At 39.0% G+C, this 22,244-nt stretch overlaps 1 protein-coding gene across 5 annotated transcripts in view; it reads left to right on the forward strand.

Annotated features, from left to right (window-relative positions):
* Znf277 (zinc finger protein 277) overlaps positions 1–22,244 on the forward strand; it is a 111,959-nt gene that overhangs the window by 77,460 nt on the left and 12,255 nt on the right. For all 5 annotated transcript variants that reach the window (XM_005377316.2, XM_005377317.2, XM_005377318.2 and 2 more), the window contains 3 exons: positions 10,753–10,844; positions 16,731–16,841; positions 18,712–18,844. In XM_005377316.2, the coding sequence (XP_005377373.1) occupies positions 10,753–10,844; positions 16,731–16,841; positions 18,712–18,844 (336 nt within the window). The remainder of the gene's footprint in view (positions 1–10,752; positions 10,845–16,730; positions 16,842–18,711; positions 18,845–22,244) is intronic.

The following is a 22,244-nucleotide window of genomic DNA, read 5'->3' on the forward strand; positions in this document are numbered from 1 at the left end:
GTAGAGAGCAAGGATTCATAGTATGCCACAGCAACTCATAGCCCACATCTCTGCACTGCTGTCACTGTTGTAGATGTGCTTTGGCATGAGAGTCAACTTGTTTTGGGAATCATTATGAGAACAACCATCTGCTCTAAGTCTTTTGGCCACTATATCGCATAGTCTAGTCATGTGCCAACAGTAACTTCAGGCACCTGCTGCCCGTAGTTGTGTTACAGGAAAGTGCAGTGAGGAGCTGGTCCCTGGCTTTCCCTGGTCCTCTGTTCTTTGTGCCCATCATTAAAGAACTCATTCAAGGCACATAGGGCATGCAGAACTATAGGTAGGATTTATTGTAAAGTAGAATCAGAGTTACACCTTTAAGTAAAAAGGCTGGCAGTGCCACAGAGGTTTCTACACTGAGGGCAGTTTGGATGTTTTTATGCACCCAAAAGTTACTTTGGGGATCCAGAAAAGTAGGGTAACTATGATGCCTGTTAACATTTTACAGAGAAGTTATTTAGGAATTGAACAGTGTCTTTCTGTCCTTTTTAGAGACCCCTTTTTCCTAAGGGCTTTAATTACCTAAGAAACTTACAAAAGATAAGTTCATAATTTAAACCAGGCCCCCCCACAAGGCAAGTGGTTCATTAAGGACCTTCCTTTCCTGATATCATTGAGCTATAGGCTGTGGCAACTGGGATTGCAGTATGCCTTGTTCTGGAGTTACACACCAGGTGGCCAGGTATCAGAAGGAATGTGCACAGCATGTAACCTTAAGATGTCATTGTGCTCTGTGAGGTTGCGTTGGGTCTGAGACCTAACAAATGATGATAAATGTATTACGTGTTGAAGTCTTTAATTAACTGGCAATGTATGATATTTTGCCCCCTCTCCCATCCCAGTCCCTCAGGTGCACAATGTCTATAACTACCTCCATAACAATCAGACCAAACTTAATAAAGTAAGCACACAGTTCTGTTACCAGGTTCTGGAGTGCTTTAGGCTCTCTCCAGAGATTCTTTCCAGGTTGTTATCCTGAACAAAGAATGGGACAAGGCACATGCAAAAGCCTAGTGAGGTTTTCCATTTATGCAAGGTAGAGAAAGAGGTATAGATATTCCTTCTTTAACAACCTACCTGTTTAACGACTGGACCTGCTGGACTTGTGACCACTGCTCAAAATCACCACCCATCTTTTTTGTTTTTTGCACAGTTCTATACATCTTATTTATAAAGCCTCAAAGTCTTTTGTCTGTACACATACGTTGTGTATATGGTACTATAATTTTTAATGACTGTGCTTCACAGTACAATACTATACTTTTGTATTTTTATACATTACAGTACTGCATGTAAGAGTTCTGCAAATAAAAGCAAAATCATCAAGTTGGCGTTTCCTTTGACCATTTCTTTATTCTGAATATTGTAATGTACGTGCTATATACAATACCTCATTTAGCAATCAATTCATTTAATGACCTACTCACAGGAACATACTTGGTCCTTAAATGAGAAATGTACATGTGCTCTTCAGAGTGAGAGCAAGCCAATTAAAGGTAGAAAAAGAAGTGCTCTACAGAGTGAGAGTGGAGCACTGAGAAAGCTCACAGTGGCTAAAAGGTTAATAATGGCCAATGTCTTTGGTAAACACCACCCCCTCTCTCCTCAGGGTGACTTACGATCTAGGCTATCCTGTCAAAATCTTGCTTGATCTCATTCCAGAAGAACTGAAGATAGTACTTTCTGATCTGTCCAAGGTATAGGCCCTAAGAAGTTTTTCTCTGCGTGTATTCTGGATCTTTGTGATTGACATGTCACATCCACTTTCCCAACCAGCTGGCCATGCCCTAATCTCCTGCCTGTCTTCCACATGACTATCCTCACCTCAGACACCAGCTGAAGATTTGGGCTGTGTCTGGGCCACCTTCCTCCTGATGAGTTGACTCTTGATTGAGAGGGCCCCGCTGCTCTTCAAATTTAATAATTTGTTATCATCATTCTCAGAACTTAGGAGAACAGTGTATTTATTACTATCATGTTAATAGGATAGGCTACAAATACAACAAGCCAAACAGAAAACATGTAGAACAACATCTGGGAGATCCCCTAATTTAGAGTTATTATTGTCTCTAGCAATATATTATCTTCCTGGCATCATAATGTGACCATACTGAGTATTGCCAACCAGGAAACCTTACTGAAGCTCTGGTGTCTAGAGTTTTTACTGAGCTTTGACTGAGTAGCCATGATTGATTAAATCACTGGCCACACCCAGCAGTCAGGCTGATATCATAGGCTCAAATCCCCAACCCACTAATCACTTGGTTGCTTTCTGACATGGCCATTCCCCATCCTGAGTCATCTTGTTAGCATAAACTATTAGCTATAATCCAAGGACCTAGCAGGAATAACAACGATACTGTAGTGGCCCAGAAGTTCCACGGGTTTATGAAGTACAAAAAACAATGGCCAGTGGAATTCTTTAGTACATAGACTCTCTGCCTGGTGTTTTCTTTTTTCTCGGAAGGCTGATAGCCAATTATGAAAGCTGAAAAGCCAAACTCGGGATCCACCTTTAGGTTTAAATGTGGGGCAGGGAGTAATGTCAGTTTGTGTGCCACTCTATCCCCTTTTTCTTTCTTCCTTATCTTCCATTTCTGTGCTAATTTGTTTTACATCAGGCTGAAACACTTACTAAAATGGGGAAAGATACACCTGAAATAATTGCAGAACCTCAGAGATAATCCATGGTTCTAGAATCAAACAGTGGAGAAGTAGGAGATTCTGTTGCCTTCCTGTGGAGCTTTGGGACAAGTGGCATAACTTTGGTGGGGAGACCTGTTGTGTTCTATGGTGGAGAGGTGTCCCTGACTGAGAGTTCCTAACAGCTTTTCTTTCACTGCTGCCTTTAGCTAGACTGAGAAGGAAACTTAGGAAGACACTATTTTCTCTTATAGCCACTGATATGTCCACTCAGCCAGGAAATTTACAAACCTGTTACTTGCCTATGTCCATAAAATGCTTTTGTGCACACCTGTAATATCAGCTACAGAGGAGGCTGAGCAAGAGAATCACAAGTACAAGGCCAATCTGGGCAACTTAGCAAGAGTCTGTCTCAAAAAGGAAAAGGGAGCTAGGGATGTAGCTCAGTGGTAGAGCACTTGCCTAGCATATACAGGGGCCTGTGTTCCATCCCCAGTAGTGCCAAAACAAACAAAAACACTGATATCTGTGGTTAATAACATCAGCCTTAGTTTTATTTTGTTGTGTTTATATAAACTGTTCACTAGATTGGTCATGTTAAGCATTAGATTTTCTTTTCTATATACAAATTATACTTATCATTATTGTCCAGAGTACTGTATCCTAAATTGGCTGATTTTTATTTTTATAATGTTCACTGTAACTCAACAATTTCCTTTCCTACCTGCGTGTTAATCCCCCATGACTATTGAGTGCCATCTGGCATGTCTGCTGTTTCAGTTTATGAATAAAGATGAGAGACTAGGCCCTGACCCTTTTGCTACCATATTTGACATTTTATACCAATTAGAAAAACATAAAGCTTGTTATTATAGCTCATTGCCTAGTATGTAGGTTAACCTTGTATTCTTAGAAATGTGCGGTGTTTTTTATCCAAGCCTATTTTGTAATGAAATTTTTATCTGCTTTCATCAGCTGCTTTGATAAACTCCAACACATAACATCTGTGACATTTACTTCATCCTGGAATTCTGTAAGTCCTTGAATAAAGCCCAGCATATAGTCTAGCATGAATTTCTTTAGAAACATAAAACCATAAAGCTGATAATCAGGCTTTGATTTGCATATCTTTATGGTATTTTCTATGGATTGTCTTCTAATTTTGTATTTTTTTGTTCATAAGTGACTTCAAACATACGTTGTAACTAATTCTGTCAGATGCCAAGCTTTATAAAGAAAGGAAAGAAGGAGAGGAGAAATAAAGCAAAAAGTAAAATACTTTTCCTTGATTGCCCAAGGTTCATGTTGTTCATGTTGTTTCTCCTTGAGTAATGCCACTCAGCAGCTGTCCACATCTTTACTCCAAAGGACAGAAGCTCAAAACGTCAAGCTCAGCTTTGTCTTCTCAGAGCACAGCAGGTAGACAGCCCTGGGCATAAAGGTGTTAGGGCACAGTTAAAATGTGGCCTTCTCCAACCTTGGTTCTTCTGACCACTCAGAGGATTTGAGGAAACATAGGCCAGAGGAAATCCAGCAGTTCCACTTATGCTATATACGCCTAGGGAGCACAGCGGGGGCCACAAAGGTGAATTAAACACTTCTGCCCTCTGAGAACTTACAGAGGAGGACATTTTTAGTTGATTACGTAGACCTAATAGCAGTTACAAGGTTTTCCTCGCTTAATCCATATGCTTTGAAAGGTTTACTTTGAAAAAAATTGCTCTTTTCCACATGCATCAGTAACTGAGTCTGAGGCTAGTGAGTTGTTTTTGTTTTTCTTTTTGTTTTTGTTTTGTGATACTGGGGATTGAACCCAGGGCCATCACACTAGACTACATCTCTAGCCTTTTTTTATTTTTTGAGACAGGGTCTCACTAAGTTGCTGAGTTACCCAGGCTGGGCTTGAGCTTGTGATTCTGTCTCAGCCTGCCAGAGTGCTAGGATTACAGGCATGGACCACTATGCCCGGCTTACTTCAATTGTTAAACACTTTTATATAAAATACATCATTATGTTTCATAACAATAAATTTAGTTTCCTTAATTACTAGGTTTAATAATTACAAGTATTCATTTCCTTTTCTAATACCTCCTAGGAGGTTTGCTCAAAAAGTCATCTTAGAAATATTGTTATGTTATTTATATATATAGTAACAAGAGTAAAAAGTTTCTCTTTTTTCAGTGAAAAAAATGTCCCCCAGATCCCTAACACATAGCAATGTAGACAATGTAAAAAATTCTTTTGTATCTATATATTTCTGAAACTTGTCAGTTACGATTTTTTTTTTAAAACAAACTTTAAGACTGTTAAAATCATAACCAACAGTAAAGCTCCTTTCTTAAAGGAGTTTACATATACAGCAGGCTATTTTTTATTTAAACAAGTATTATCAACTTGTTACAGGAAGCTTCTTAGTTTACATTACATATGAGATAAATAATAAGTGCTAACTCCACCTCAGAAAGAGACAATCAAGTGTGTTATAAATCTCCCTTCAGAAGGCCATCTTGATTTTCAGGATACAAAATATGTGTGTGTGCCCAGGGTGTAAATGGAGTTGTTGTTCATATATTGGGAATCTCCTCTAAGGTGTTATGTGCAAAGGGCATGAATGAGTTCATTTTCTATCAGTGAAGAATGCTAGGACACAGCTTTCCAGAAGACCAATTATTGTAAATGCCAGTTGATGCTATAAACTATTAAAAGAGGAAGATCTCACAAGTTGGAGATCGCCGGAAACTGAGTCCTAGGGAAGAATCATGCCCAAGATCACATTTAGCACTACTGCTCAGAAAAGGGCCTGATTGGTTTTTCCTCTCATTACAGAGATACTATATTTGAAGTGCACTTTAAAAGATAAGGGTAGAGGACTCTATTGAGCAAAGCTGGGCACATGATGAAAGAACTACTTCAAGTCATTTAATGGCCTAAGAAATCATAATAGGTAGTTGATGACTGCTATTAAGGGTAATACACAAATTATAGTATGTGTACTTGCTCTACCTATACATAGAGTTACATGGGGAAGCAGTGTGAAAGAATTTTAAAAACCTAGGTTAAGATCAGGTACTGAGCACTGTAAACTTTGTGCTAGAACAAAGCTTGTGGGTTTTAGTCCTTGAAAATAACCATGTGTTGCTTCCAGTTTTGTTGAGTACCAATTCTAGTGTTTCACTTCCAGTCACCATGTGCTCACTACCTATGCATAGAGTAGTTCTTTGTAGGTCCATGTAAAATCAGATTTTGTCCTCTATCCCTTTGGGCATTCATCAGATAAGCATATTTCTGTATGTATATATAAGGAAAGTCTTCCCTATAAAGTCATCTCTTTCATACCTGATAACCTCAGGAGATTCAAATTGCAGAGAACACAGAAGGAAGGGAAAAATCATCCCTACCAGATGATAGTAATTGCCGTCAAGTCCATCCAAGGAAGAAGCTAGGAGCTGCTGTTTCTCAAGTACCAAATATTTTCTACCTATTTTTCCTTTGGTACTGAGGATTGAATTACAGCTTTCACACAGGATTAATTCCCCGGCGCTTTTAATTTTTCATTTCATTTTCAGACTTAGCTCTCACTAAGTCACTAAATTGCCCAGCTGGGGTAGAAGTTGTGATCCTTCTGCCTCAGACTCCCAGACTGGTGAGGTACAGATGTGTACCACCAAGCCCAGTTTTGACTTAAACTTTGATTTATTCTCGCTTTCAAAATTGGATTTTCTGTTTTTCTTTAGCAGCATTTGGAATGAGGCCCTGTAGTAGTTTTGTTCCAGGTTCAGAGGAAGAACAGGGGGTCTAGACAGAGGATAGAAAATTAGAACGAGATATAGATGGGGGGAGTTGTTAGATACAGAAGTGAACCCACTAAAATGATGAAAAGCTTCAGTAAATAAGAGGAAATGAACATAGCTGACCATAAATGAGAGTATAAAATCAAATAAGGAAAGCACAGAGTTTAGGTAAAAAAAAGAGATCCTGAAAGTAAAATATATTTGCATTGCAATGCAATGTGATAGTAATTGTTCCTAGCAAGGACATATATCATGGAGAACAAGTTAAGTTGCCTCTTGAATTTGGAATGCAGAGAAACATGGACCTTGGAAATCATCCTGCGCAAAATTTAACCCTTTACATGCCAAGTTAAAATTTCTATGATTTAGAGAATATACTTATGTAGAATACTTTTTAAAATTAAATCAGGAATAAGGCATAATTGAACATATATATATATATATACACATACACACACGTGTGTGTGTATGTATATATATAATGTATTTCAGTATGTTCTACAGCGCCAGATGCTAGTCTTTATTCATATTTGATGCATTGCAATGAAGCTTTTGTGTGATTTTTTTTTTCGTAGAAAGATTTTAGTACTACTCTACCTCTCAAGATCTCTATCCCCTGGATTCTGAACTTGTTTTTTCACTAGGTAGAAAGACCAGTGTTACAAGCTCTGTATGTACATGTGCTAAAGTGGTTACCTTGTAAGGCAAAGGAAGGCATATATATAGTAAAACTAACACCAACTTTAGCACGAAATAACTGTCGCTTTACACAACCACTGTAACCTCTCTTAACAGGTAGTTAGTAGATAATATTCATGAGATTACTTTCAGTGCTGAGAGTACTGGTTACAAAAGAAATCTTGCTGTTATGTTGAGATTCTCAATAGTTGTTGAACAGGTAGGAGAAAGTAAAAAGTCACTGTCATAGTATTGATATTAAGACCATCACTAGCACTCATAGAAAATACTGATTTACCTGGCCAGGGACAATCTTATCAATTGTCATAATTAATTATGACAATTAAATTATGACATATGACACATTAATTAATTATGACAAATAACTATTGAGACCTCATTTTTTAAAAAAGACCGGAGGGGTAGAGAAGTGGCTAACAGAAATAGAATATGCTAATGGAGATACATTGGGAAAGCAGCCAGGAAGAACGAGGCAAAGCATTTACAGTATTGTAACCACAAGAACCAGATATGACAGGACATGTTGAAGCTGAAAAGTTGGAACCGAAAAGCACTTGTGATGAACTACTGTGCCTTCATGTCTGGTTTTTCCAATAATTGGGCCCTTGCTTGCATTGATGATATTAAATTGAGAAAAGTAACAGCGTAGAGCAACAACTGGTTTAAGTAACTTCTCTTATAGAAAGGTCCGGGAAGGACATAAAAGAATCTGAGTGGTCCCAGGCGTAATGGTGTGCACCTATAGTCTCAGGTATTCAGGAGGCTAAGGCAGGAGGATTGTTTGAGGGGTTCAAGGCCAGCTCATTCAAGATAACAGTGAGACCTCATTTCTTAAAAAAGACAGAAGAGGGGTAGAGATTGGGCAAAGTTTAGTCTTGAGGAAGTAAACTTGATAAAAATTCTAGTGGTACAGAACATGCAAGGTCAAGGAGAACTTGCACATTCTCAGAACTGTTGTCTGTCATTGTGGCTGCAGCTAATGTAGCTGACCCAGCTGAGAATCCACAGTATCTTCTCATCGCCGTGTGTGAGCTGCTCAGGAACCAACAAGTGAAGGAAGGAACAGCATGGTGTCCTTGCAAACCCAGCATCTTCTTACTTTGTTGCATGACTCTCCCACACTGCCTCTACTTTACCATAGGGGACACTAGGCTCACCTAAGATGAATCACTTTACCTATTTTTTCTTAATTTTAAAGAGAAAAAAAACCTAACAAAACAGTAACAATGAAGACAAAAGCAAAAATGATACATGACCTCAAAAAAAAAAAAAAAAAGATAGGAATTAACAGTGGTTGCTACATGACATACTGTTATCTTCAATGAAGTTGCTCAGTTCACCAGATGTAAGAATGTAAGACTGATCAAAAATCAACCAATAACTAATGCTGGCAGGGCTGTGGGGGAAAAGGAACTCTTTTCCACTGTTGGTGGGAGTGTAGAGTGGTGCAGCCACTTTTTAAATCAGTCTGGAGATTCCTTAGTAAACTAGGATTAGACGTCCCATTCAACCCAGCCATTCCCACCCTCAGTATTTTTCCAGAAGAACTGAAAGCACTTTGCCTATTTAAGTTGTGCACTTCAGGGTCAATGAATAGAATTTAATTTTGAATGTAATGAATGAATGTAATCATTATGTAGTGCAAACATGTACTAATAAAAAATGTTTTAACAGAAAAGAAAGTCTTAGACACCTTACTATCACTCTGGCTTTGTCATAAAATCATTTATTATTTGTGCTGAATCAAAATCAAGAAGAGGTTAACTTAAGCTTTTTCTTTGGATGAGGGTTATATCATCATGAGCTTGAAAAATATAAGACAGAATGGTTTTGCTTGCTTTGTTTCAGATTTTATTTCAGGGGGATGTTGTTGTTGCTGTTTTTATTTTGGTGGTGTAATAGAAATTGAACCCAGGATTTTCAAAATGAACTACACCCGCAGCCCTTTTGTATCCACCCACGTGCTGCTACCATAAAACCTTAACGTTTCGGAACTAAAGAGTGTTCTTTTATATTTTCTGTGTTCCTGAAAGTGTTGAACCTGGCCTTTCTAGTCTGTTTGTCAGAACTCCAGTATATTCCAGTGCTGCAACTTCTGGAGTCTCCATTCAGCTTCCTAGGCCCCAGAAGCTCCTCTCTCCACCCCAACAGAGTCCTACCTTGAGTATGTGTAGCTTAGTATTGGGCCAGATATTAAAAAGATTCCTAACACCTGTTTCTTGAGCTCCTTCTCTGTAGGCCCCTTATCGATATCTCCTAGGGCTACAGTTCTACCCACTGTACCATCCTGAACTTCATTTTTTTTCTCTGTTCAGTGAGGTACTGTTCATTTGGGTGCCACTTGCCTTTGTTGTAATTTGGAAAATATTCTGCAGAAAACATTTTTCTCCCAAGGATCACAGCCCTGTGCTCTTATCCAAAACCTGAAAACATAAAATATACAAAGCACTTGGTTTTATAAGTAGTTTACAGTGAAAAGGTAAGTCTGATACCTAATTTTCTATGATAGCAGAAAATAGGTTTTGTCGAATTCATTTTCATTATGGTAGCCTCTTAATTTTTTTCTTGAATGGGTTAATGTTACTAGATGTTTTGTGATACATTCCCAGAAATTGCACATAAGATATATATTAACATTTAGACACTAGCTCATTTTGATGGTATTCTGCAGATATTTATGAAGTCAATACATTTTATGAACTTTTATTTTGAGCTCCATGTTATAAGAAAAACTAGAGTACTATGAAGATGTAATATAAGAACAGTATTATGAGGACTTTTTTTTTTTTTACTTAAAAGACTTTTCATTTCCTTTGAGAAGGCGAAACAGGCAACATTTAACCAGAGATAGTTCATAATGGGCAACAAGAATTTATGTTCTTGGGAGTAGTAATAACCAACATTTAATGATCCATATACAGTTGAACTCTACACAGATTACTGAATAATATAAACAGTGCTATGAGATAGTACTCTTTTATCTTCTAAATGAAAATACTAAGGATTATACATGCTAAACAGTATGTCAATTATAAGTGAGATCCAAATTTCAGATCCAGATCTGCTCAGTTTTACTGAGTTTTTTACTTCATACTATAGTCAGAAAAGAAAATCAAGTTGGATATTAATCAGCAGTAGAGTTCTGTATGAGTGAAAAAGCAAGAGAAATAAAATTACCTCAAAGAAGATAATGTATAGAACCACCCTGATTAGCGTGAACATAACCAGAACATATTTTAAATTATTTGAGTTGATTCAGAGGAAGGAGCAAGTCTGAACCACATTTTTTTATTTAGAGGAAGTTGTAGATAAGAGATGACTGAAAAGACAGAAGGAAGATGGTAAGACCTATTGACTTGGAATTTCCTACATAACTATGTAATGAGTATTTTATAGTTGAGTGGTAGACTTAGAGTTTTGGTGCAAAGACAAGAATGGAGAAACGGGAAATATGAGCAGTTTTCATGTACTATTCCCTTTGTGCTTCTATTCCAGCTTCCTCCCTTTCAAAGTACATTTTCCATTCATTTAACTGTGTATTTATGAAAGATAATATAAATCTCTTTCTGCTTTACAGAAAGAAGTTCTGGAACAACAGCAGCAAGAACGGAATGATACTGATTTTCATGGCACTTGCATGTTTTGCAGTGAGGAATTCCTTGGAAACAGGTTTGCTGTTAAGCAATTTTAAATGTTACTATTTTTTCTGAAAATTCATCAAAATATCCATAACTTTTTATCATATAAGTTAAAAATCTATGGATTGGTCCAGTACCTTTTCCTGTATCAGTAGTCCTTTTTTTTTTTAATATGCCTATCAAAGATGGACTGATTGCTCTAAGCAGAGCAGAGAAATAAATTCTTAAAATACCATGAAGAGATTTGTGTTTCATTCTATAAGGCTTTTAAAATTACCTCACAGGCAAGACCATATGCAGCAAACTTGCAGATGCGCCTCTCCGTGCTAACTCATTAGCTCTAAATCTTTGGAAGTTTTGCAGTTTTCATTTCTGAGTATTAGAAATGATAGATACCTAAAAACAGAGTTAGAGAGTTGTCAATTGTGTCACCAACCCTGAGGGTCTAAAACCAGCTATTGCACTAGGGTCCAATTCTGGCACTGATCATGAGGCTTAATGACTCACTCCCAACATGACTACCCCACTTCAGATATCAAGCCATAAGTCTAAAGAGTTCCCAGGCTACGTGCTTGAACTTTTGACCAACTGGCTACAAAGTCAAAGGTTCTCACTAATAACTTTTGTTGGTTTGAAATTCACTAGAATGACCCATAGAACTGAGGAAAGTACTGCACTTAAAATGCAGTTTTTATAAAGGGCACAAACTTGGAACAGCCAAAACAAGAGATAGATAGGTAAAGATATGGAAAGATCCTCAGTGCAGAGTTTCTATGCCTTCTGCCCAAGGAATCAGAACCTGTCACCCTCCTCGCACATGAGTGAATTCACCATCCAGCAATTACATTGAGCTCTGATGTCAGGTTTTTATTGGGACTGCATTATGTAGGTGCAGTACTTGAAATAATTGAACTTGGTCTGAGGCCTCTTTCCCCCTGGAGATCAGGCTGACTCTCAAGTCCCATCCTTCAGTCATACGTACTGTGCTGTACTTTTTAATCACCATTTTGGGTGTATTCCTACTTTTTGCAGAGGGCTTACCCTGAAACTCCAGGCTGTGCTACACCAGCAACAGCCTCATCCACCTCAGTTTAACGTGTTTCTTGATTGCATAAAGAAACTGTGTTGTGCATTGACTAATACCATCTAGGCTTGTGTAAGTACACGCTATGATATTGGTGCTGTGACAAAATTGCCTAACAACCTATCTCGCAAAACACATCACTGCCACCACTCTGTAAGCAGTATTGTAGGCCTATGTTTATGTTCTCCCAGCATCGGGACATAAAAAGAATAGAAAGACCAAAGTGGTAGGTAATAACAAAGGTAGAAGAATGAGTACTTTCCCACATGTACTCTTTTTCTTTCCTACACACCCTTGAGTGTGAAATATAAAAGCTGTTTTCTCAGCCCATGTGTTTCTTTGAATGTAAAGCATATCTCATATAGACAGCATATCGTTGGACCATATTTAAGTCAGTTCTACCTTTTGATTGGAAGTATTTCATTTATGTTTAATATAATCACTAATAAGATGGGATTTACTTCTGTGGTTTTGCTGTTTGTTTTCTGTTGTAAATCTTTTTTTCCTCTCTCCCATTACTGCTGTCTTTTGTGTTGAATAGGTATTTTCTAGAGTATGATTTTAATCCCTTGTTTCTTTTATCATGTTTTTGAGCTGTTTTCTTAGTGATTGTTGTAAGGATTACAGTTAACATTTTACCTAAAACGATGTAGTCAAGATTAATACCAGTTTAATTTTAGTTATCTACGAAAACTTTGCTCCAGTGTTAGCTTGTTCCCTACCCCCTCCTTTGTTATCATATATTATTACATCTTTATATGTACATTCACAAATGTGTTTTATAATCAATCACTGCTTTATGCAGTTGTCTTTTACATCATATATGAGAAGAAAAGAATTGTAAGTAAGAAAACATCTATATTTCATATTTACCTTTATAATTACCTCTTCATTTAGATGTGTTACTATCAAGTATCTCTTCCTTTTAGCCTGAAGGAACCCATTAGTTTCTTATGAAGCAAACTCAGTGGCAAAGAGTTATTTCAGTTTCTATTTGTTGATCCCTTTTGTCCATATTTTGAGCAATAGTTTTACTGGACATTGAATTCTTAGTTGACAGTTTTTCTTTCAACATTTTGAGTATGTCATCCCACTGCTTTCTGGTTGCATAATTTCTCATGGGAAGTCAGATGCCTTCTTAAGAATCCCTGGTATATGAATCTTACTGTCAAACCTGTATCTGTGTGTTTGCCACGCTGTCCTCACCTCTTAGAAATCTAGTATTTGTATGTTGATAGACTTGATGGTTTTTGAGGTTCTGGTATGATTTGGCTTGGTTTTCTTCAGTACTAGGAATTGAATCTTTTACTGGTATTCTGTTTGATAAGATATACTCATACTTTGATTCTTTAAACTTGATTCCCTTTAATTCTTTGAACGTACTCATATTAACTTACAGTAGAAAATGCCCCCCCACCACCAGTGTACTTTGGTTTGTTAGTTGCCCAGGAAATAGTTCCTGTTCCAGATCCAGTTGCTCTTGTCTCTTAGAAACAGCTGGTCACTGATATGCATGTTGTATACACCAATCCCCACTGACAAGCCATGCTGCCTCTGTACTTCCTGCTTGCTTATCCAATATAAGCCCTAGATCCCAAAGATCCTGATCTGTGTTCATCAACATAAATAAATCTGTCTGTAAATCCTGGGTGTCGTTTCAGTGTTTCTGCTTGCCGTTGCAGAACGACTTACATTCTTTGTCAAATAAATCCAATATCTGGACTTCCTCAGAAGAAATTTCTATTGCTGTTTTTGTTGTCCATGAATATGACCCATAGTTTCCTGTCTCTTTGCATGTCTTGTAATTTTTTTTTTTTTTATGAAAACTCAACTTTTACAGTGCACTAAGCCGAAAAATCAAATACCTTTTTTTGCCTCACCAAGACTTTTGTTGCTATTTGTAGGGTTAGTGGCTTTTCTAGGTTAATTCTTTAAACTGTGTATTTTTGATCAAGTATGGCCACTGAAGTCTCTACCTAAGTAGCTTAGCTTCAAACTAAGGATAAAATAAAGATTTTCTTTAATGCCTTGAGCCAGTATATCTTCTGCTGTTTATCAAGGGATTCTGTATGTGAGTTGGGGCACTTCACTACATCAGTTTACAGCTCTGTGGAGTCTGAGTTAGCCAGAAGTGGGAGATTAGGGTCTTCTCATGTCTTTCCTCTGCCTGCACTCAGGCTAGCACACGAATGTGACCTTCTGTATCACCAGGAATCTGTCAGAAGAGTGAGAAATGGGATGGGGAGATTAAAACAGCTAGGTTCACCATTCTTAGCACAATCGAATCACTTTTCTTAAATAAATGTCTTTTGGATTGTTGTACATCTCTGATAGGTTTCCAGAGTTCTTCAAAATAAGAAGTATTTTGACATTTTTTTGCCAATGTCTGTATTGCTTTTATGGAAGAACATATTTTCAGGGGTCCTTACTTCATTATTCCAAAAGTGCTTTTCCCAAAGCTATTCCTTTAGCTTAATCTCATTTGCTCAAATCACATTTGTAGGTTCAGAGGAGACTGACAACATTAAATGTTAAACCAGGGGGAAATACCAATTTAGAGAGAGCTGTGTAGGTAAAACTTTCTCAAGTGTAGAGGGAAAAAATATTTGAAAAGAAAAAATACATGAATAATATTTTAAGTAAAACTTCATTTGAACCCAGAATGTATTAACTATGGTCATAATTATTACATGTCTTTAAGGACCATTGTGAATATGAAAAAATACAATAATTAAAAGCTGTTTCCATGAAACTGGTTAAAACTGACAAGCATTTAATGTCCCAGAATTGAAACTAAATTAACTAGAAACTAAGCCCTCTTCAGTCTGGGCTGCCCTGGAGAAGCGTGGTAAGCCCAAAAGCACCATGAGCTACCTCAGTGAGCACTTTTAGTGCAAGTTATTAGTAATAGCAAAGCAGATAGACACACAAGCATGTTAACCACAGATCAATAAATGTATCTCCTTCATGATTTAAAAAAATAGTCGCTGTTTTTAGAGATGGTTGTTTTATTTCAGTTTCTCTAAACACTAAAAACAATTGGAAGGGGCCAAGAATATAGCTCAGTGGCATCTCGGTACCAAAAAAAGAAAAAGCAAAAACAGTTGGAGGGGGGCAAGTTAAATATCCAAATAAGCTAGATAAGAAAACTGTATGTGTCACTACCCCATCTTACCAATGGCATATGTACTTTTGTGTTCCCCAAAACCGTCACTTTTAATTTGTGAAGTACAGTTGTGGAAAAACCTGAGTAAGACAAATTACTATATACATACACTTTTTTTTGCTATGTAAAAGTTACTGAATTAAAAGTTTTACATGGAACATATACACTATGGAATACTATTCAGCCATATAAAGAAGGGCATCCTGTTATTTGCATCATTGAGGATGGAGCTGGAGGACATGGTGTCACGTGAAATAAGCCAGTCACAGACACACAAGAGCTGCATTACCTTGCTCAGATGTGGAATCCAAAGAGAATCGATCTCATGGAAGTTGAGAGTAGGATGCTGATTACCAGAGCTGGGGAAGAGGAGTGGAGGAAGGCTGATCTGCGGTGCTGAGTTGTAGTGTGGAATGAGAAGCCCTGGTGTGCTCTTCCACAGGAGAGTGACAACAGAGCGAGCCACTGCTGTGTACATTTCAGACGGCTAAAGAGAGAGGAGCTTGGACACTTGGAACCATAAAAACAGATTTAAATGCATTAACCTGAATTAAATATCACACACATACATGTACAAAATATCACACAGTAGCCTATAAATAGGTACAGTTTTATATATTTACATACCAGTTGAAAATCAATTTGAATTGAGAAAAAAAATTTTTTCCCATTTTTGCATAAAATAGTAAGTTGTTAGTGAGTTTCCAGGTTATTATATAATCGCACCTGTTAACTGTGGGTTCCACATCTCTTCCAGTGATAAGCTGAATGTCTCCGATTCCAGGTCATAGCCAGTCGTCCTTCTGGTAGGGCAGTTCCCTCTTCTCTTCCCCACTGGACTAGTCAGGGTTCTCCCAAAGGACAGCACCAGTGAGATACACTGTGCGGGGAGAGGGAGGAACGAGAGATTTATTAGAGGAATTCATGCATGCAGTGATAGGGCCAGAAAGACCAACAACAAGCTATCAGCTAGAGACTCTAGCATACCAGCAGCATGGCTCAGTCCCTGTCCAACAGGCAAAGAACCGAGAAGCTGATAGGGTAGCTCAGCTCAAGGGCTGACATCCCTGGGGCCACTAGTGTGAGTCCTACAGTTCCAAGCCCAGAAAGCCTGGAGTTCCAGTATCGAAGGACAGGAAGAAAACAAGAGTCCCTTCTCCAGGAAAGAAAGAATGAGGGGCCAAGTTGTCTTCTCTTTTTGTTCTGGCCAGGCCGATTGGATGGTGCCCTCCCATATGCAGGGTAGATCTTCCCCTTTGCCCATTCAGATTTACATGTGTATGTCCTCTGGAAGCAACCTCACAGACATACCCAGAAATAATGCTTTACCACTTCCATTGTGTGTCTTAATCCAGTAAAGTTGACACCTAAAATTAACCATCATACTCAGGATGAATTGGAAAAGCAGAACATATTATGTAATGGGTCAAAGGACAGAGACCTGAAATTCCTGCGAAGTATAGCCCTCCATTGTCACACAGCGTAACAGATTTTGGCCTCTTTGTAAAGATGTGGCTGTACTTTCTTTATATTACATGTCACTCTCATAGCTCATGTCAATGCTTAGTACTTGCTCATGCTTCAGTTAGTGTTATATGAACGCAGCTCTTAGCCTGATTTGTTCTGAGATGATTTATAAATAACAGATTACTCACATTTCTTCACAGATCTGTTCTTCTGAACCACATGGCCAGAGAACATGCTTTCAACATTGGATTGCCAGACAACATTGTAAACTGCAGTGAATTTCTGTGTACGTTACAGAAAAAGCTGGACAAGTAGGTACTATTCTGTGACACACAGCCTAACCCTATTTTAATCTTGGACTTTGTTGCAAATTTTTAAAAAATTAACAGGAACAAATAAATAGAAATTCTTTGTTTATTGTGCTATGGGAGTTTGCATTTTCTGTGACAGTCCTCATTTTATCTAGATTATCTTGCCTTTTACTGTTGTATGTTTTCATTAAAATGTCATTTATACCAATGTAGACACCTTGTAACATACAGCAAGGAGGGTGTGAAGCCCATCCTCACCTTCTCACCCAAGAAACAGAACAGTATTAATTCCTTTGACTGCCCCTGTGTGCCTTCTCTGTTAGTTTCCCCAGAAATCACTGTTCTTAAGTTTGGAATTGTAATTCCTTGCTTTTCACACTAACTCTTGTATGTATTTAGTAAGGTAAATATATTGTCAAGTTATTGCATGTTCTTCAGTGTTATGTGACACGTGGCATTCTGTACGCATTCTTCCACCTTTTACTTTCCTTTCACATGTATATATGACACTCCCCTGCCCCAAGGTCAGATTGTGACAACCTTAGTATCAGGAACTTAGCCTGTTGAGATAACGAAGGAAATTCTCTTGAGTTACCAAAATGGCTTTCAAAAGTATGTGCGCTGTTCTTTCTAAGACAGGGCTTAAGAGTTTCTTTTGACTTCATTTGGAACCGGGTTTTCATTTAAATATAATACTGACCAGTGTAGTATTTTAGCCCACAGCATTAAGAGCAATAACATTAAAGTATAAGTACTGTCATCAAGTGATACTGAAATTTTTGTATCTGTATTATGCCAGAGTGAACCACTTTACTTTTTGTTACATGACCCTTCATTCATAAAATAAGACCAGATGTGCTTTCTAACAAGATCCGCTAATTGATATTTGTTTACTCTAAAAGAATATACTCATTCCTCTGCTTAAAAAACAAGAGAAAGAATATGTATAGATGTTTTTAAAAGAATTCAAAACTGAAACTGTAGCAGATTGCAGTCACTTGAGAGTTGTTATGTAAAAGAGATTAGCCCTAACACTGTACGCCTCTAGATTACAGCCTAGATTAGATTTACTCTGTGTGACTCTCACGGGAGCTGTAAGTTACACACAGTATCATCTGTCAGGTTTAGTTAGGAGAAAGCCATTTGGTCAGTAATCTATTCCATACAGGTAATTACTTTATTAAGTAGTGAATTCTCCCTAACTGAAATATTTAATCAGAAGGCATATGAAAATAATGTCTTAATAGCAGCTAGCATCTATTTTGTCATGTATATTCATTTATTCATCTACAGGAATAAAATATCTAGCATACTTTATGGTATGTAATAAATGCTCAATAAATATATACATGAAATCATCATAATTCTCAAAGATGTGGGTGTTATCTTCACTTTAGAAATCAGAAAAGGACAACGGAGAGAGTAAATGACTTTAACAAGTTTCACAGCTAGTAGCTACTGAATCCAGGAATAAAAACCTGCAAGTCAGCTTGCAGAGTCTACTACATCATGTACTAATTGCTACATGCATTTGGGGCACTCAGGGCTACTCACTGTCATTATTTGAAGAATGTGTTGTCTGCATTTTCACTTTAGAGTATGGAATTATCTTGGTCAAGCACCGAGATGTTCTGTATTACCTGCCCTTGTCACAATTTTAGCTAACCCACCACTGTAGCCAGCAACAAAGTAAACCACACTGTGCATCCTGCAGGGCTGTATGAGTAAGCAGGAGGGACTCGGACAAGGATGGGTCATCCATCTGCAGGGTTCATTGTGACCTGAAGTGAATGTATGCAGAGCTCAGTGTAGGGCTCTCACAGCTATTGTCCAGGGGACTTGTTCAGCCTTGCCTGTGTATGCCTTTCAGTTTGCAGTGCCTGTACTGTGAGAAGACCTTCAGAGATAAAAACACACTTAAAGATCACATGAGAAAGAAACAGCATCGTAGAATCAATCCAAAGAATAAAGAATATGACCGATTCTATGTCATTAATTATTTGGTAAGCTTTCTTTTCATTATTTAAATTTGACTGCAGTACTGCAGACAGTCTTCTTAAAGGCCACCTGGTATGCAAATAAGAAATTAGTACACAAGTTAAAATGTAACTGAGGGGCACTTGCAAGCAGCAGTTAGTGGTGATTTGCAAAGCATTTGATTTACAAAGTGATTTGTCTTTGATTTAGCAAGTGTTCACATGGTAAAAATGTCTTGTCACTAGAATGCACAGTGATCACAACCAGAAAAACAAATGCAACATTTGGATATCCTTGCCTAAAAACCTCAGTACCGTTCATTGGCCTGTATCAATTACAGTCCCTTTGTGGTGAGAAGTGGAGTTCATTGGAGACAAATGTCAGGTTGGGGACATTTAGAAATATGGGAGATTTTGGGTTGACATGATGCCTGGGGACTGCTACAGGTCCTGTCCTCCATCCACTGCCTTTTTAGTTGTATGTAACGAAGAAAACTACTCAGAGAAAGAGGTTGACTGATTCTTGGAAGAAAAGAAGGGAAAGAAAGCTGAGGAGGTTTTTTGTTTTTTTGACTGGTACTTTCTTAAGCAAATAAAAATTGTTTATTTTTCCCCTCAATCTGAGTGAATTAAGAAGGCTACTGGAATATAATCAGCCATTTTATCTGTAGGGTAGCAACAAGCATATCCTGAATTATGTTGGAAATTTCCGTCCTGGGTGGAAGTTTTGTCTGACTGATCCATATAATGTTAAACTGAAATTCCCCTTGAGAAATGAATCAAGCATGTGTCTGAAGATTGACTCGGGAGGTCGCCATGGTTTGCTGCAAATGTTTTACAGCCAGCTAAAGGCAGTGCCACCCTTGGAGTCCTTCAGTCTTCTCTTGAGATCACTGCATTACTTCCCACAACAACTGCTGCTTTAGGGCCAGTTCAGTCCCTAGAGAGCAGACTTCAGAGTTACCGCCAAGAAATACTCAGCTTCCACAGCAAGCTATGCAGGCAATTTCATGGTTCTTCCTCCCAGGGCTCTTTTATGCTAAGATTCAAGAGTTTAGGCTTAGCAGAGCATTGTATAGCTGGAGGAGTTTACCTTTTAGAGGAGACTTCAAAGAGTCTGCACACTCATAACTGTGCTGGCACTTGTAGAAAAGTATGGCACTTCATTCCCAGGGAGTCCTGTGACTGTCAACCAAAATCGTTTTCAAGTGCCAGCTGTCCTTAGGATGCTGGATTATACTGGCCACACTGTCTGGATTGGCATGGTAACCATGGCTAAAGAAAATGTATAGGTTTTAATAAATATAAGATAAAAGTTCAACGATAGCTTCAGGGTAACTTTGACACACACATTGTTTTTAATAGCAGCTATTAGAGCACTTACTGTGGGCCAGGTACTATCTTAAGTATCCCATTAAGTCATTTACTCTTACATCCTTGTGATGCAAATACTATTATTGGGTTTTGGGGTGTTTGGGGGTGGGTTTTGGTTGGTTGGTTGGTTATTCATTCGTTTGTTTTTGAGACAGAGTCTTGCTGTATAGTTCAGACTAGCTTTAAGCTCATTATATAACCCAGGCTAACCTCAAACTCCCGGCAATCCTCCTGCTTCAGCCTTCCAAAAGCCAGGATTACTGCCATGCACCACCACATCCAGTTGACACGATGTTATTACGCTCATTTTATAGAACATAAGGCTGAGGCACTGAGAAATAAAGAATTACCCCAGGTTCACACAGGGCAAGTTATTTATCCTCTGTATCCATTTCTTTCATTTTTATAGTTGATAATACTAGTGCCTACATTTTATGCTTTGTGTTGAGTTTTTTAGTCAAGTAGTAGTGATGATTTCATAATGATCTATTCATCCTCCCTTGCTTTTTTTTTTTTGTAACTAGAAAGTAAGCCAACATCAAATTGAAGCTAACTGTAATCTGCATTTTAAGATTCTCACCCACAACCTGAGTCCTGTAGTCTTCCTGCTGAGGAAAGCAGCCATAACTATAAGAATGGGGGGGTGCTAAATAAAATGTGTTAGGATGCCTTAGCACTGTGAAAGTGATATAACGCCTTTGACAAGGATTGAAGAAGCCACTAGTAGTCTCTTATAAAACATTTAGTGTCCTGAACTAGAGGAGGTATAACTTTAATAACACTGAAGGAATATTTTAAAAAATATTGTAAGCCAGGTGTGGTGGCATATGCCCATAATCCCAGCACTCTGGGAGACTGAGGCAGGAAGATCAAAAATTTGAGTCCAGCCTGGACAGCTAAGTGGCTTAGCAAGACTCTGTATCAAAAACAAACAAGCCCGGGAAGCCATGGGAGCCAGGAGCGCTGGCCCTTAGGCCTGCCCCCGGCCTCTCAGGCGCCCAGAAGGAGGGCCGCCAGCACCTGGGAAGCCGCACAGCGGGAAGCGCTGGCCCTGCAGCCTCACAGGCACCCAGGAGGAGGGTGCCTGGGAAGCCGCACGGCGGGGAGTGCCGGCCCTCGGGCCTGCCCCCAGCCTTGCAGGGGCACCGGGAAGTCACACAGCAGGGAGCACCGGCCCTTGGGCCACCCTCAGCCTCACATGCGCCTGGGAGGGGGGCCCCTGGCGTCCTAGCCCTCAGGCCAGCCAAAGCCACGCAATTGAGAACTATCATGGCACAAAGAAGCAATGACACAACTGGCCCACCACACAACGGCTGCAGAGGCCCACCCATGGATGTGCGTGAATCATTCCAACATGGAGAAAGCCCTGGGAATACATGCCACATAACGGGCCGCTCTTGCCCCTGCCATTGAGAACCAGAAAGGTCCAGAGTCAGAGGAGGAACAGCTGCTGAACAAGGACTCAGAGAACATGAGAATACAGCCTAAGCCCAAAGAGTCGAAGGTCTAGTGGACCGGGGTCACGAGAACCATTCAGAAGCTGTAACCCAGGAGAACCTTGCGCAATACCTGGGGAGATGCCCTGGAAGCCATTCTTCCCCTGACAGTACAGGCTGTGGTGGAGCTCCAGAGAGGTCTGCAGCAAGGTTCCTGCTGCCTGTGCTGACAGTTGGGGAGAGGACACTAACTGGTTGTGGGGTCCCAATGCGATGGGAGGCTGGAGAGAAAAAGCTACAAAAAAATGGCTTTTACCCCAGATGGCTCACTTGAGATGTTAGTAAGAATTGCTTCCTCAGTATTCTATAGCCGTGATGACAAGGAGGCCAAGGAGAGAAAAGAAAGAGACCAAGAAAAAGCAGCTGCTTTTGCTGCAGCACTAAGAGAAACAGACCTTAAGTCTGATTCTCAGGGCCCCAAGAAGAACTCGACGACTACATTCACTTTCTACCACTGTTAAAAGCCAGGCCACCTCAAGAGGAACTACACTAAGAAGCCCCCTGGGCCATGCCCTGAATGCAAAGGTGACCACTGGAGATCAGTCTGCCCTCTGAAG

Source organism: Chinchilla lanigera, unplaced genomic scaffold, assembly GCF_000276665.1.
Source record: "Chinchilla lanigera isolate Chin_1 unplaced genomic scaffold, ChiLan1.0 scaffold00009, whole genome shotgun sequence".
Classification (NCBI taxonomy): Eukaryota; Metazoa; Chordata; class Mammalia; order Rodentia; family Chinchillidae; genus Chinchilla; species Chinchilla lanigera.